Raw genomic sequence first — 16905 nt, 5'->3', positions numbered from 1 at the left:
CTAATGACTATCAGAGTAAATCCAGGGATCTGGCCTCTTCCATTTATCATACTAAGCTCTTATTTTGACATTTCTAAGAGGCCCACTAGAGCTTGTGTTAAAAACAGAGATAAGTTCAACCTGTCAAAACAGTAACAGAGGGCATTACTCTGCAGCTCAGGCAGCTCAGGGTATCTTTCCTTAGTATCCGTTGTGGTGGAGTCTGGTTCTTTTAGACGTAGCAGTGAAGCATGTAGTGTCTGTTATCTGGAAGATGAAGCCGACACATAGGAGCTTGTTAATTTTTTTGGTGGTGTGCAGTCCTGTAGTCAGAGATATTCCCTCGTCATTGTCTATCTGCTTGTGAGATCCTCTTTTTAAATCAAAATAGACACTTGTGGCCGGACACAATGGGCAGCATTGTCTCCCCGTGAAAGAGAGCATGTGCTTTGCTAATGCCGCACTCGCAGCAGCCAACCTCCGGGACAACTTCTACATTCAGCCTTTGATTAAGGAACACAGTTATGCATGGATGACTTCCTCCAAGGTGCCTGGAGGTTGTGGGAAAGGGCCAGTGAGTAAGTGTGGCCTGAATCGGGGGCTGGTCCTGCCTTGCTGAATGGGCTACACAGCCTTGAGGAAACTGGGCTCACTCCAGCTGTGCCGTAGGAGGCTCACTGTAGATCACATGACCAAGAATGTTGGAACCTGACGGGACAGACGTAACACACACACGCACATGCCTGTCAGACTCTCGATTGAGCTCTGACTTATCAGAATTTTAATGCATCCCGAGACTTTAATTTAGTGCCTAATTCAGGTAAAAGCTTATGAACAATATAAACTAGTGTCAGGTCCACAGCAATGTGGATGCATTTGGAAATCTTGTATGCTGCAAGCTGTCAGACTTCTTTCTAACTTTCTTGAAGATGAATTTTTGAGATTTTTGACTTGTCACAAATCATGCCCATACATACAAGTCTTAAACTAAGATTTAAGGTGAGCACAGACAGACTTCTTCAGCAGATACATGTGAAAACGGTGTTCTGCTCTGCACAAACATGATTCTGCACTCTGAAGCAAACATCCAAGTGAAGTAACAATAACTTTAGATAACTGCTTTAATTAACATCGGAGACAAAAGAATATCACATTAATCTTAGCTTGAGTGGGCTTTCTGCCTACATGGACATAAAGAGCCACACTAAAGCTGTTGATCAGAAACAGACTAACACAAGCTTAACAGTGCAGGGTCTGGTGCTGGAGTAGGGACGGGGCTGATCCGGGGTCAGGGCTGTTTGTGCCCAGCCTGATCTCAGCACACATCTGTGGTGGTGTGAGGACTCGGACACAGACGGCCTCCTATTAAGGAGTGCGATTAGCTTGGCGCCCGTATGGAGGCCTGTGAGGGTGAGGAGTCGGCTGCCTTCTGAAGGAGATTAATATAAAAGCGCAGGCAGGGAAGAGCACCTGCCATCGGTCTACTCAAAGACTGGCAGAGCACGAGATCTAACACTATATGTGTTTGAAGTGCAGTCCTCAACAGGGCAACCCCAGAGTGCATTAAATTACAAAGAAATGATTGGTTCGTGCTGTGAGGTACAGGAAGGGAGAGCAGTGGAGTTGTAGTTAAATGTGTCTGAGAATAAGTGCAGTTGGGTTTGTAGTTGATGTTCGTAGGTACACCTTACACCCTTCATGTGATTTTTCTTGATATCTCTTCTATCCCAGTCATGCCATCCAGCTTTTAGGTCCTAGCCTAACCTGCCCCCTGTCATGGATGTCTCCCATGGGAAATCAAAAGGCTCGTAAGCAGTGCTAATGCTACAGTTTCCCACGGATACTACAAGAGCTAAACGCGGCTAATACTCAGAGAGGTCATCTGCGAATCATGTTTCCAACTCTAGTAGGCAGAAATTCACAATTCCCTCATTTCAGAGGCTGCAGTGTGAACAGGTTGGAAGATTTATTTTCAGTGAATGCATGATTTACATTTACAGTTTGAAATTTTGTCAGAAAAAAAAGTTGCAACATGTTAAATCCCTGTTCTATTCACGAGCTCCTGACAGTAGAACAAGGCCTCTGCTAATCCATTTAATATGAGAGGATCAGCCCAGTTGGACTCACCACAAGGGATAAACTGCTGCTCTGTGGGATGGAAGCTGCTCTTGTTCCACGGCTGGAGCATTTCCAAGTCTGGTGCCAGAAATAAATCCCAGTAACAAAAAAAATGCGGATTCCCTCAGCTGACCAGGTTGGACAGTCTGGGAAGAAGGTGTGTGTGTATGTGTGTGTTAGTGGAGTCTAGATTTTCTGACATTTGGTATGTTCAATATTATAACCCCTGCTTGGCCGTGATGCCCTTCATCCTTTAATACCAAGTCCTCCTGTTATCATTTAACACCAGTTCACTGATTTTAATTAATTAACGGATCATAAATAAAACAAAAAATTGCAAAACTGATGAGAAATCATCATCACTTCAGGATTTATAAACACGAAAGTCAAAATAGGACGGTACTGGGAAAAGGAGAAACATCTGTTCCAACTTGTATATGCATGATATTAAGCACTGTATGTTCAATCACTTACCAGAGTGTCTTTGACAATTAGCCAGCATTTACTACATTGTCTCTCACTGTTTTCACATAGCAATAAAGTAATTAAACCGCTTTTAACTCACATCTGTTTTCGATTGTCATGGCTCCTTAATTTGTCTGGCCTCCCCTGTTGCCGTATATCACCCTGCTCCCTGCAGAGCTCACTCTTGGTAAACAATAAGCCATGACTGAACTTTGCCACTCCACATCAGTCATAAAAACAATAAGTAAAAGGTTGAAACTTGCAGTCTGTAAAATTGAGGGGGGTAATTAACCTTGATCCTCTAAAAATGATTAATCTTACTGGTTGCTGATAGAGCTGCAGAGCAAACATTGAAATCCTAAACAGATACAGATGGAGCATATTGTAGAGATGACTGAACTTGAATTTCTGGCCCATCTGTCATTGTTCTCTGTGGGATGTCACTGGATCAGAAGAAAATAATGTGTTAAAGCTCAAGGGGCAACAAGCAACCAACAGGAATATTCGGGCCTTTCCTGATGGGGAAAGTTTGCAGTGGTTTCCTTTCAGCCCACTGGGACGTACCACAAAGCCCAGAGGCCCAGGAAGTGAGGAGGTTGCAGAGGTTTGGACATTTCTAAACAGATCGAGTAACAGGACGCTCTGAAGTGAGAGACCCAAGGGAGTACCCAAGCCTATTTACCTGTGGTCACGTGGCCACCAGTCTTATAAATGAAGGAATCCCCACAATAATACTGAAGGAGCTTCTTGCAGCTCCATATTTCAATTTATTCAGCCAGTTTGCATATATAGGATTATGTTTAGTTTATTGTACATTTTCCTTTATCTTATCTTGATGCATTCACTATTTCCTTGTGTTTCTTTTCATAACTCAACTCAACCCTTTTTGTTACTCAACAATCGTTGATTATAAACTTAAACCCATAATTTCTGTAAATGTTTGACTCCTGCAGAGAAAGCTCTCAGTCCACAATCAAGGATCTACCACTGTGCTACACCCCATTAAGGCTAATGAGAGTGTTTGTCTTGAATGCATTCACCTTTTCAGTTCTGCATAATTTCACAATAATGGAGCTCAGTATAATTTCACAATAATGGAGCTCAGTGATTCTTGCTTATTAACACCTTTTTCTAAATGACTTGACTTCCACTTACAGAAAGGGGGCACCCAGCTTTGAACCATGCACCTTTTTATCTGCAGTTGGCAAACTGCTATAGCCCCTTACACATGCTTTATAGTAAAGGAACTAAAACCACATGTCATAGGGAACAGATCCTTTATCCAAATGGGGATGTTGAGAACTGGTTATCCTCCTTTACACGTAATGTTTCACTTTATTTTAGACTGTTGGTGCACATCTAACTTAATTCATTTTCACTGTGGCTGTTTTCACTATCCCCTAAAACGTTTGTAGCCACTCAAATCTCATTCTGTAAAAAAAGAGAAATTACACAATGTGTGTAACACCCACAATAACACTCCGGGAGTGAAACCTCAGCAGTTTCCCACCGGAGCCTCTCTCGCTGCAGCTCCACTCTGCCTGACGTCCCGTGAGAGTCTGACACATCAGACTGCTCTGTCATTTTCACAGTATCAGATCCCACAGCCCTATTCTTCCACCATAATACACACACAAAGATAATATCTCTGCACCTCCTCACATCCCACATGTTCCACTACATAAAGCCCTCCCTGTGACACTGGTGAGAAAAGAGACAACAAGTAGGAAACCATGCCAGTATCCCCCATCATTTACAATTTGGGACATCCCACTGAATGCATTTATGTTTGGAGCCACAGTTGTGAGGCTATAAAGACTAGACTAGACTAAAGTCCTCCTAATTTAATGTGTCGACCATTTGATGTTCCCAGAACAACAAGAGCCGGCATAAAGGGAGAGTGCTGGGAAGCATTAGGCTGACAGAGTGGAAGTAGGGCAGGAGCAGGGGGTGATGAGCAGGTCTGAACAGTTATGCAAATAGCCTGTGTTTGCCTGGTTATGGAGAAGAGAGTGAAAAAGGAGAACAATTATGACAAGGGGGGCACTCAAAAATACAACATCAACCACCAGCCGTGAATTTCCTGTTTTCATTGGATCTGCAGAGTCTGTCTTCTCTGCAGCAAAGATCTCCCTCGCCTCAGAGTGCTGAGCGTGTTTATTTAGCCAAGAAATTTAGAGTAAACGTTATTGCTACCGATACATCCTCTAACAAATCAAAAGTCAACTAACTCTGACATGGTGATTTTGTATTTGCAACAAGCTCTTTACATATAATGTCCTGTGATTACAGCTAAAAACAAATCAAATTATGCACACTACCTCTGCAATGGCTCACACATTGAATGTATTTAAATAAGAAAGGGCCTGATGATGAGAGGACACAACACACTGTTAAAAGTACTTCAATGACTCCAGTGTCTTCTCTTTGTCTGCTGGACCTCCCATTGTATGTCCCAGCAAGGTAGCTACAAGCCACAGACAAAAAGAGAATGTATTGGTTGAGAAAATGGCCATTTAACCCAAAACAATGGAGCTTTTCACAGGCTTTTTTAGGCACACAACCACCAACCTCTTACAATTTAAATTCTGATTTGGAAATAAGTCAAAGTTGTCAGCAGCTTTTAGGGGTCCCTTGAGTTTATTGAGCTCTTTGTGGAAATATAAACCTGAAGGGTCTCCAGTGAATATCCTGTTTCCAGCAACAATAAGTGGTTTTGTACAGTGTAGAGAAGTCCACACTGTTGTGAAACAAAGGCGATTGGTATGTGACAAGAATGCATCTGATTTAACAAAGCTGATATTTCTGAGTGACTCACAGACGATGACAAGTAAAATATGGTTTACAGAGCTTAATACTGTATAAAAGAAATTATGTTCAACATGTCCAGGCATGCCAGAATGTAACCTGACCTTATAGCTCCTGGGTGACCATTTACAGTAAGAAAATCAACCCCGTACTTGGCTTTGTGACAATGCATTTTTAAGCTCAACACATTAAGGAACAATCCTTCAGTTTATCTGCAAAAATCTAAATCACCAAGTATGAGGATAAAATGTTTTCATTGAACAGTTTTTTCTCTGAGTCTTTAGTGTTTAGTAGTATTATAATGTTCATGATATTAGTGGTGGAAAGCAAATACATTTACTTACATAAGTACATGTTTCTACTCCGTCATATTTTAGAAGCAAATGTACTTTTTACTCCACTACATTTATTTTCTCATACTTTTAATTAGGTGACACTTTCAATATATGACTGCAGAGGACAACTCAGTTGTTTTACTCTCCCCTTTCAAACATGAAGGAGAAACTACAGTGGCTGCAAAACACGCAAAAATGCGAATGCCTCCATGGCGAGCTGCATGGAGTGCAGCCTTTGTAGAAATAAACAAAGAACATTTTTAGGTAACATCCTGATTCCTATATTCAGGTGATTATACACAAATGAAAACATATCTATGGATATTATATTTCTACCAGTAGATCCTCCTAAATGTTACACAGTCATTGAGATTTTTTTAAATTGCAGTATTGCTATTTAGTATAGGATCTGAATTCTTGCCCCACCACAGCATGATAGCATAACGTATTGTATCAGTATTGATACTCAAGAGTTTGTGCAGCTTTTTGCATTATCTTTATTCATGAAACTGTCCTTTTATCTCAATTAAGGATCCGATGCCTCTAGCATACCAGTGCATTGTGTTTACCTGGAGGACATCCATTCAGCCGTATGGGAAAAATGGGTCATATTTATTTGTCTCTCGAGCAGCTGAAGCATTCTCAGCCATGGTCCTTGGAGATTTTCCTCTAATGTTGCATGAGCAGGGAAACTAAAACCGAGTTCTGAGGAGGACGCCCGGTCCCCTGGCTCTCACTTCTGGTGTGACCTGTAATCCCATCAGAGCTAGTGTGTCCATACTGGGAAAATAAACATAACTGAAGACTGATCCCACCGCCTGCCTCCCATCTACTGATGCTCAAAGGGTAGCCAGTACAGTCTTTTAAACTTTTTATAGCTTTCGTTCACACACGACCCTGACTTATCTCAGCATGTGCTTCAAGAGTTCATCATGTTTGTTTTCTTTAAAGTGCAAAAAAGGGTCTGTGAGGAGTTTTAATTGTCAAATAATGCATGCTGGGAAGTCTGCTAATATGCTAATCTTGTGTTTTAGGATTAGGGGTTCTCAAACTGGGGGGGGGATGACCAGGGCAAAAGTGAAACTAAGTTGAGTGAATATAACTTATTTATAAAAAATAAACAAACAAGAGTTTGCTGATGCTATCGTGCTGAGCTTTATCTCACTAAAATACAGCTTGGACCCATTTTTATTAGCTGCTCAATGTTAATGATTGATAAAAATTGTATGTTGGGGGGTCTGTGAACTGTTTTTGGCTTCTAAAAGGAGGCATGCCAGAAAACGTTTGAGATCCCCTCTGCACTAGAGACTTAATTTGGTGAGTTGAGTAAACTCTTGTTAGTTTATTCATTTAACACAAATAAATAGATAAAATTCCTGTATGATGTTTTACAGTGCAATTATAATACTTTTCACATTTAGGTGGGTGCACTAAAATATGTGACACTACGAAAGAATGAGACATGGATATAAGTTGATATTACGGAGTAGTAAAGGTGAAAAAAGTTTTTAAGAAAATGATCCAAGATTCTGAGTTTAATGTGCAAGAGATCTAAGACTCAGCTAGCTGACCTCGCACAGCGGCATTTTCGATTATAATATGAAAGACTGGAATCCAGTGGCTACATATTTGAGTCAGTAACTAATAAACAAAAAGCTTCAAAAGGGCAGAAACATTCAGGGAACCATCCTGAGGAATGTTAAACAGATTAAAATATAAAATGAAAATGAAAGATGTGGCTCTAAGCTAATGTCTTCCATGTTGCGTTGGATCTATATACAGAGTATCAAGTTATAAGCTCAAATCTTACAAAGCCGAGTGCACACATGTGTTTTCAGTTTTTGTGGTGTGTATCAGAGAATAAAAAGAGATACTTACTGCTGTAATGATGTTTTCTGGACAGTTGTGGGAGGCTGTGACACTCTGGTAACAGTGCATGCTGGGAGTCTTTACCTGTCCATCATTTGTAATCAACTTTGTAAAAACAAGAACTATAAATAGCAGCCCTCTCAGATCCCCCAACATGCTGATACCATCAGGGGGGAAATCATGCACATTGTGGTATTTATTTGTGGGTTTGTGGGCACTATGGTGAGGAAGTGGCCTTTACTGAAGAAACTGGATGTAATCTCACTGGTATTCAGCAGTAATGTCGGAGGGTGGAGCTCAAAGATGAGGTGGAGTTGTTGGGTGATTTCAAAAGGGACAAGAAAGTGTTTTTCTGTCAGTGGAGGGAGCAAAAAGCTGAAATAAACTGTGAACTGAGGGGGAGGTTGGAGCTAATACAACAGGAGAACTTTCACTCTTTCACCATTTTAACAACTGTCATTGTTTTCACAAGTCCAAAGGACCAAAAAGAGTTTCTGAAGTGGGACGAATGCCCTGCAAGCCTGGCAGAAAAGAGGTTGATCTAAGAAGAATGAAGGCCACAGAGACAACCCCCTCTGCCTGGTTTCTTATACTTTCTTTTAGACTCCTTTCTATGCACACTTTTAAAAGGTGAACAAAAGGCCTTGTCAGGAGCAACAAAGCAGAGAGGTAACTTATGTCCTGTGTGTCCCAGAATTAAAAAGAATGAAACACCTGCAGGGGAAAATAACTTTTTCTCGTGCAGATCATTTGGAAAAATAATTCTGCAACTGCAAGTAAAGACAGAGGAGTTAGCTAGAGAAACTGGATGTGTTGAAAATCTATTACAGACTCCCTCCCTCTCTTTCTGCCAGTGTGATTCAGCCTTTGCCCTCATACACCTTAAAAATCAACATTGACTTTAGGGAGTATCCAAAAAGGTGATCTAACCCAGTATCTGGATTGAGACCAAAATCATTTGTGCTTTTAGTTGCCTTTGTAAAAAATGAAAAGATTTATCTTCAATCTTTTGTATATTGTTAAACGCCTAAAGATAAGGCAGTTCGGCTTGAAGGATTTTGGCACAGAACATGAAGATGGTCTTTTAGATTTCGGTTTAACCAGACATTTGTTACCTAACAGTCTAAATTTGTGGTTGCCTAGAGTCAAGGGGGTTATTGAGGCTCCACCACCAGCTGCATGTTGGTCCAAATGGAACTCATGTCTTTTGGTCAGCGTCCCAGCGCCAGACGGCACTCAGTTGTAAGAGCCAGAATTTGAATAACAAGTGTTCAGGAATGGCCAACTGTTTAGAGTCCTCACAAGGTCAGTGAAGAACAATAGAGTCTGTTTCTCTAGTGAACACCCAGCTCACACTGGGCTGAATTCAAAAAGCTTCACAAGCCTAAAGTCTGATAGCAAATTTAGATCTGGAGGAAACCCTTTTTTATTCCTATATTACCCCCTATGTTAGAGTCACAGACAGAAAGGCTGCAGGTGCAGTTTGAAACACAACCCTTCTCGTCTCCACCGGCAGTTTTGTTTTCTTTGGGTCAATCTTTTACTCATATTATCTCTTAAAGCCAAACTGAACTCTGCAAGTGACATACACAAACACACACACACACACACACACACCCACACACATAGCTATAACCACGCCCCATTTCTGCGTCACTGACTGGCATGCTGCATTCAAGGACCTCCCATGAGGCGTGGCCAACATGAAGCTTATATATTATCCCTCATAGCAATTCACTTACATTTGCTTCAGCTATGCACCCTGACGGACGTGTCATTCATACTTTTGTGCTCTATTGAGAAAAAAAAATACCATATGGACTTTGCTTTCGGGAGTCGTTGCACCGCTTCATAGTTTTTCTTTAGTCTTTTTTTTTATATATAGGTTTAATCATGTTGAAAAATAATGGAAAGAAGACAGCTATCACTGTAGCCAGCACAGCATGTATCTGCCTGCTGCTGCTCCTGGTTGCTGTGCAGCATCACCGGGTTCAGGTGGATGAGAGGAACGGAGAGGACGCCGGGACGCGCTCTCTCCTCCAGCAGCAGCAGGAGGAGGAGGACGCGCAACCCGGGAGCGCGCAGGTCAAGAGAGGTTTCTCCGCGTACTTCACCAAACTGACCCGGGGCCGGAGGGAGGTGGAGAAGCCCCTACGCTCCTCCGCGTCCGCCGCTGACTCTCCTCCAGCTGAGGACATCAATGCCGATGACATCTTCATCGCCGTGAAGACCACCAAGAAGTTCCATCAGTCCAGGCTGAACCTGCTCCTGGACACATGGATCTCAAGAAACATGCAGCAGGTAAAGGCAAAGTGCAAAATGAATTCATGTTTTGTTCATGCACTAAATAGAGTTTAGATTAGGTTTAGGAAATGATCTGCTTGTTTGTAGGCTGATATCATTGTTGCTGAGCCTGATCTGAACAATAAGCCAGTGTACACATGCAGGTGATGCCTGTTGGATGGCTGCTTACAGTGCTGCATTGTTCCCCTTGTCACCAGATGACACTCTGAAATAGCCACACAACCCCTGTTAACCATGCTGAATTTCTTCGGCTCTGTCACTTTTTATTCTCCTCTGAGTGATGTCCCTGAGAACGGAGGGAGCAGTTTCAGGACTCCCTCTTCTTCCCTCTTTCAGCCCCCCTCTCTCCCCACTCTCTATTATCCCTCCTCTTTTTGGGTGTCCCTGTGAATGCCCCCGGTGCAATGGATGCTTCACAGCACCGACTCCATCGCTGTCCCCCTTCCAGGACTAACAAAGCGTCTTTCTGAGGGGGAAAGAAAAGCTTTCCCAGCCCCTTGTCTCCCCTCTCTCCATGGGAACGTGGGAGCTGAGTCTGGGTCAAGCTTACTGGAGGGATGGGAAAACGGGGGCTTCGTTAAGGGGATGCCAGGGACAAAGGGGGTGCATCTATAGGCAAGTTTGTGCTGGGAAGCCGTAGTATGTGGCCTTGAGAACCAAGCTCCTTTAAAGGGTGCACAAAGACATGCCCGGCTATGGTGTGGAGAAAGCTAGTCAAAGTGATTTTATCCTGCATCAAGGATGTGCTTTTTCTAAAGTCTTTTTAATTTGCCTCGGGCGCTGTCACACAGGGTTTCTCTTCTTCAAACTGTGTTTCTGTCTTTTATCTCAAGCACCAGTAAAGTTTGGAGAGACGTTTCTTCTCTTGAGATGTGTTTGATGCCAGGAAAATAATAACAGGTCGATCAGACAGAATTACATGCACAGCTCACAATAATGCACTACAACATCTGCCTAAATGTGAGTTGATTTTGCTAATTGGTTGTAATCACTGTACAGACTGATGTTAGTTAACCCATCCGACAGAGTTAACAGCACGGCTTATAGGCAGGCAGCTGGTGGGTGGTTGCACGGACAAAAAAGACAGACTGAGCCCACAATGCAAGAGGGAGTTCCTGGAGGAAGGGTGACAGGTGGTCAGGAGAGACAGAACAAAGGATGGCCTTAATGCCAGCCATATGATGCTCTGAGTTCCCACCATGTACATATGGTGCATCCACCATGTTCAGGTTTGATTCTCACGCTCAGCTGGTGAACATCTGTGGAGTTTGGATCACTTTTGTAGCAGTATGGACACATGGGACTAAAGTATTATTTCTGCAAAAGCCAGTTTAGAGGACTTTTAAAAAAAATATTTCTGACTGTGCTGTTACTTTTCTACTCAAAGTGAGATCTCTTCACTCGTATGCAGATGGAGTTGCTATCTGTGGCTGTTTACATGTGAACAGGGAGGGTAGATTATCTCTGTGATAGCTGTGTTGACACAATAGTGCCTGTGGCCTTCTTAATCTTTGAGCCCATTCAGAGAATAAATAGCATTTTATGTGTAAATCCAACCAGTTAAGTGTATTTATATGAAGGTTCCCATTGTTGCCAAATGCAATTTATCCGTGAATTGTCGCTTTTGAAACAGAAAGCCTCTTTTTTTCAAGTTATATAACCTTTTCATGTACAGTGCCTCTTCCTGTTTCCTCATTAATCACACTGGAACAATATAGCTTCAGAGCAGGGTCATAGAACAAAAGAGCAAAATGGATCACAGTACTTCCCCTTTCAGAGTGTTGATAACCGGCGAATTGATTTATAAAACTGGCACGTAGAGCGTAAATTCATTTTGCAGCTGGCACCTACATCTTCACGGTGTGCCACGCATTCCTCATTTAAGAGTACGATAATTAGCCAGCACTGCAACAATGAGCGCTTTTAGCATTTTGAAAAAGCACTTGGTGCTGTAATCGAGTTAATCAGATGGCTTCAATGTGAAGTAGTAAAAGTACAAGAAGCCAGAAAGTGGGTGGTAGTCATTCAAGAGGACAGCCTGGTGTTAAAAAGCTGTGCCTGTCTATACTTGGTCCCTGCTGCAGTCGCTCTAGCACTCTGATGTCCAAATCATTTGTCCTGATAAAAAAAAGTGCTCAAAATGCTTTGAATTTCTGGCACAGAAGGCTGGAAGTAGTTGATGGAGGGAGGGGAGCCTGATGCCCTTCCTTCCCATGGAGCTGGAGACAGTCAGCCAGGCACCACGTTCAGCTCAGACAGGGCCGTGCCAGGCCTTCCTGTGGTCAGGAGTTCAGCCCCCCCCTTCCCCACCCCTCTTTGCTCTCATCTCCCACTTCTCCTCACCCTGTGCCCCCTCGCCTCTTATCTCTGCTTCACACACAGCCATTTTTTCTTATTCTTTTTCTTTTTTTTGTATGAATTAGTATTCCACGAAAGTAACTGTTCTTTTAAGTTTCAGTTAAGAAACAAAGAAGAAAAAAAAAACCTTCCCTCTGGAGGTTTCTCTTTAGTTAACTCCTGCAGCTGTATGCAAATGCTGGCAAACATATTTAGAATTTACCCAGTGGAGACTTTACCCAGCATGAAAACTCACAGCATTGTTCTATTCAAGAGGCTCACGGCCCGGAGGGAGGAGAGCGGGGGCAGGATGGGGGGTGAAGTGGGGGTGAATGGCCACACACGGTTTTCGATTTACTAATCAGCAGTGAGATCCCCCCCACCCTTCGCCTCCATCCTCCCTCCCTCCCTTTCTGTCAGTGCCCTGGCAGCTCTGGCAGCTGCCTCGGTGATTAGGCTGTCTATTCAACGGGCTTTAAAGCAAACAGCGCCAGCCTCTGATCTCTTCACCAGTGAAACCACCACCCTTCCTTAAACAAATACAGGCTCATGACTTTAGCATAGCGCTACATCTGCTCAGAGTTTGTTCTGCAAACAGTTCAGACAGAAAAGAAAGAAAACCGGAGTAGAAAGATGTGTCTTTCATGGGTCCGTTTCTAGATGCGCATCACAAAATTGCAGTCACTCAGCCACAGGGTGGCGAACTTGCAGGAATGTGGGTTATGGTTGACAAAAAGTGCTCTGTCAGTGGGGGTTAAGGCACCACGACCTGGCGTGTAGAGACACGTGGCTTAGATAAGGTAGCGTGATGTACGGCAGGTGCTGCCTCACCTGAGGTGAAGAGTAAACAGACCACTGGCGGTTACAAAGCCCGGAGCCGGCAGCCTTTTCATCATCACTATTCAGCAGCTTGCACCTGCTCAGTGTGAGATATCATAAAGAGGAGTCTAATCTTCCCCTGCTCCCTTTAAAGTGTGTTCCTAAGGTGCCCTGTATTGTTAACTCCTTTTATGAGTAACTGCTACATTTAACAAGCGCCTGCAGTCTCGTAGTTTGATTCTTGAGTCAGTCAGTCATGAAGCAGCAAGCACGCAGAGGATTGTGTCGGTGGTATGTCAGATCTGTATGCTACTGTTTTAAGTGCATTCAACACGTTGAAGCCCGGCAGCAGGTCCAGCAGAGTGAAGGGGCTCAGCCGGGGGATGGGATACATGAATGGAGTGTGCGTGGGGGCGGACAGTCTGCCTCCTGCTTTGTTCTATGTCTGGGATGCTTCGGGGTGGCAGCATAGTTGCCATGGAGAGAGTGAAACGCCGGACAAAAGGCCTTTATTAGAGCCGGGGGTTGTTTAACTCACTGTGTTTTCCACTGCATAAAAGACATGTCGATTGATGCTAATCACACCGGGCTGGATGTGAGGAGGGAGGACTTTGGACAGCCTGTTGAATTTGATCGTGTGACCGCTCCACATGATCATTCAAAGTCATTTTGATTTTATGGATTTAAAGACCAAGTCCACTTATCTGTAATGTCCCTTGTTTGTTTACAGACCTACATCTTCACAGACGGAGAAGATGAGGAGCTGAAGAAGAAAATTGGTAAGTTTTATGATGGGAATTAAATATTGGGAACATAGATGCACATTGTTTTATTAGAAATGGGGCCAACTCTGAATTTATGAGACACAAAATCACATTTTAAAAGCCATAAAAATTCTGCTTTGAACTTTTTGCCTCTGAAAAATTGCATTAAAATACATAGGGCCTCCATTTATGGTTGTCATCTTTAACTAAAATTCCTTTCCTTTCATTGCTGCTACAGGAAGTCATGCAATCAACACCAACTGCTCTGCAGCTCATAGCCGTCAAGCTCTGTCTTGCAAGATGGCGGTGGAATATGACAAGTTCATAGAGTCGGGGAAAAAGTAAGCATCACTTACAATTGCATTTATTTAGACTTCCTATTAATCTGAATATTACAGGATCTAATAATTATTTGTTCTGCTTCTTAGGTGGTTCTGTCATGTGGATGATGACAATTACGTGAATGTTCGAACTCTTGTGAAGTTCCTGTCCCAGTACCCCCACACCCAGGACATGTACCTCGGTAAACCCAGCCTGGACCGGCCCATAGAGGCCACAGAGAGGCTGGGGGACAATAAGATGGTATGTTAAAAATCCTTTGTTGTTTTGCTATATTGAAGATTGTACAGGTTATTTCTTAGATAACTGTACATTATTTTTTTATTAACAAACTTTTTCTGTGTCTTTTTTTAGAAACCAGTCAACTTCTGGTTTGCTACTGGAGGAGCCGGCTTCTGTGTGAGCCGGGGTCTGGCACTGAAGATGAGCCCATGGGCCAGGTGAGACACATTTACCCACATCTCGTATTATTCAATACAGTAGAGACGGAGAGGATACGAATGGCAAAAACTGTCTTAATAGTCACAATTTGGGAAATATGATTGTTTGCATTTCAAAATAAAAGAGAATTAGCTTCTTAGTACAAAGACAATGAGGGCAAGATTGTCCAGTTTATGTTTAGAAATGCTCATTAAGAACAAAATGGCCACCAGTAGTTGTGTCACATAAACTCTAACCAGGTTTCTTGTCTATTTTTTTTTTGTCTTTCCAGTGGCGGCCACTTTATGAACACAGCGGAGAAGATCCGCCTGCCTGACGACTGCACCATCGGCTACATCATCGAATCGGTTCTGGGGGTTCCTCTGACCCGCAGCAACCTGTTTCACTCCCACCTGGAGAACCTGCAACAAGTATCAAGATCTGAGATTCACAAGCAGGTGAGACACTTGTAGCTCATCTTTTTAAAAAAGATACATGATCAGTATGAAGTCATGAATCAGTGTGAGAGTGGTGTTTTTGCTATGTTGCTAATGTTTTTACTGTAATTTGTCTTTCAGATCACTCTCAGTTATGGGATGTTTGAAAATAAGAGCAACATCATTAATTTGAAAGGGGCTTTTCCTGTGGAGGAGGATCCATCAAGGTGAGAGATTGTTCTGTTTTTAATGTGACACTGATTTAGTCTCAGTTTTAACACATTTTAGCAAATTCTAACTCTAACCCTCTTTTCTCTGTCTTCCAGGTTCAAGTCTGTGCACTGTCTCCTGTATCCAGACACCCCATGGTGTCCCCCCCAGGTTGCCTTTTAGGGCGACCGCTCCTTTCTCATCCTCGTCCCCGTCGTGCCTCGGTATCTGAAAGGCTCGCGGGGACCAGTGTTTGGTATTAGACCGCACGGCTGCTGTATTCTTGCTGCAGTTGTGTGCGGTCTTTAATAGTTTTACTGGGCTGCTGTGCGGCCCGCCTCTGGACTATTCCTTCCTGTCCAGTGCCAGGACCTCGTCCCATAAGAGGACTCCAGCTCTCGGCAGGAAGTAGCTTTCAGCGTTAAGCTTTGCAGGCAATCAGTTGAGCTTTGTGATGTATATGTTGCTTGTAAATGTATCTGCAATTCTCATAGAATGTATTGTCATATATTCAAGCCTTTGCCAGCTTTATATTAACATTTTTGTTTTGTTTTAGCTTTTAAAAATGCAAAGCCATACAGGTCTTTGTTTGTAGGCTTTTATCACATATAATTGGCTTTTTCAAGCATGTTTATTTCTTATCTTTTAACTCCTATGACTCCGGACAAATGCTCTAATATGAAGATATTATTGTGCTTTTAAGTAAACAGTGTTATTTTTCCCACAACCAGAGCTGGCAAGAGGCAGATTTCCAAATGCATCCTTATGTGATCTAATCTGAAGTATATCAGGACAAAGCACTTTTTGATATTTTTTGGCGAACTGACCTAATTTACGTCCTTTAATGATATGCTTCAGATTTGTGTCCAAACTAACAAAAACCCCCCCTCAAAATCTCAATATCTATTCATTCGTATGTATTTAATAACACTCCTTGCATTTGTTACAATCAGGGAAAAACAATGAGTGGAAGAGATTTTGATTCGGGGGTAACAATCAGCTTTCGAATTGCTTTGAAAAGTTTTTTTGTTTTTGGTTAAAATTGCACAGCTGAGTTTCAAATGAGCTGATATTTGCTCCTGGAAAGACGCTCACCTCATAAGGTTCAACAGTGGAGAATTAGTGACTTTAAGCTTGGATAAAAAGCCATTTGAACAGTTTGAATCAATGGCATCTAAATAATAACCACCTGTGTAATCTGAGCCACAGTCTATAATAGTTTGCACAAAAGACTGATGTGACTCTGTTATTATTAACATTATTGTTCTTTATTTACACATAATACTGGCTGGTTACTGTTGAGGCCTGTGAGGTGAGAACTTAACAAGAGCAACATCAGTGTTTCCACATGGAGGGGTTCCCTCTGTGTTGTCTCTTACCCATATTGGGTTACTCTGTACATCTTGATTACAGTATTGTATACTGTGCCTTTGTTTAAATTAGTAGTGATTGTATAATGATATATAATTTCCCCATATGTGGTTTACATACGCTTTTAATGACCTGGGCGTGATTTTTGTACTGCTTTGAACTGTGTTAAATGACTGTGGTGTTTATTCTCCAGTATCTGGAGGGTTTGAACAGTTCATTCCCAATACTGGCTTCTCAGGGATTATGAGCTGATCCTGGTATTAACTACCATGGGACCCACGGTGGGACCTAAAACTTTGAATAAAAGTGCATAACCACTGAGAAAGTTTA

At 42.5% G+C, this 16905-nt stretch overlaps 1 protein-coding gene across 1 annotated transcript; it reads left to right on the top strand.

Moving 5' to 3' along the window:
* Positions 1-9320: 9320 nt before the first annotated feature.
* lfng (LFNG O-fucosylpeptide 3-beta-N-acetylglucosaminyltransferase) lies at positions 9321-16905 on the top strand. Its single transcript, XM_035655385.1, has 8 exons — positions 9321-9875; positions 13765-13813; positions 14037-14139; positions 14227-14380; positions 14492-14577; positions 14850-15015; positions 15136-15221; positions 15321-16905. Exons 1-8 carry the CDS (start codon positions 9468-9470, stop codon positions 15385-15387), a joined length of 1119 nt encoding a protein of 372 aa, XP_035511278.1. The 5' UTR covers positions 9321-9467; the 3' UTR covers positions 15388-16905.

Source organism: Morone saxatilis, unplaced genomic scaffold (genome assembly GCF_004916995.1).
Source record: "Morone saxatilis isolate NCDOM2014 unplaced genomic scaffold, NCSU_SB_2.0 Contig14, whole genome shotgun sequence".
NCBI classification, from domain to species: domain Eukaryota; kingdom Metazoa; phylum Chordata; class Actinopteri; family Moronidae; genus Morone; species Morone saxatilis.
Note: the sequence above shows the minus strand (reverse complement) of the source record. Positions and strands in the feature narration are given on the sequence as shown.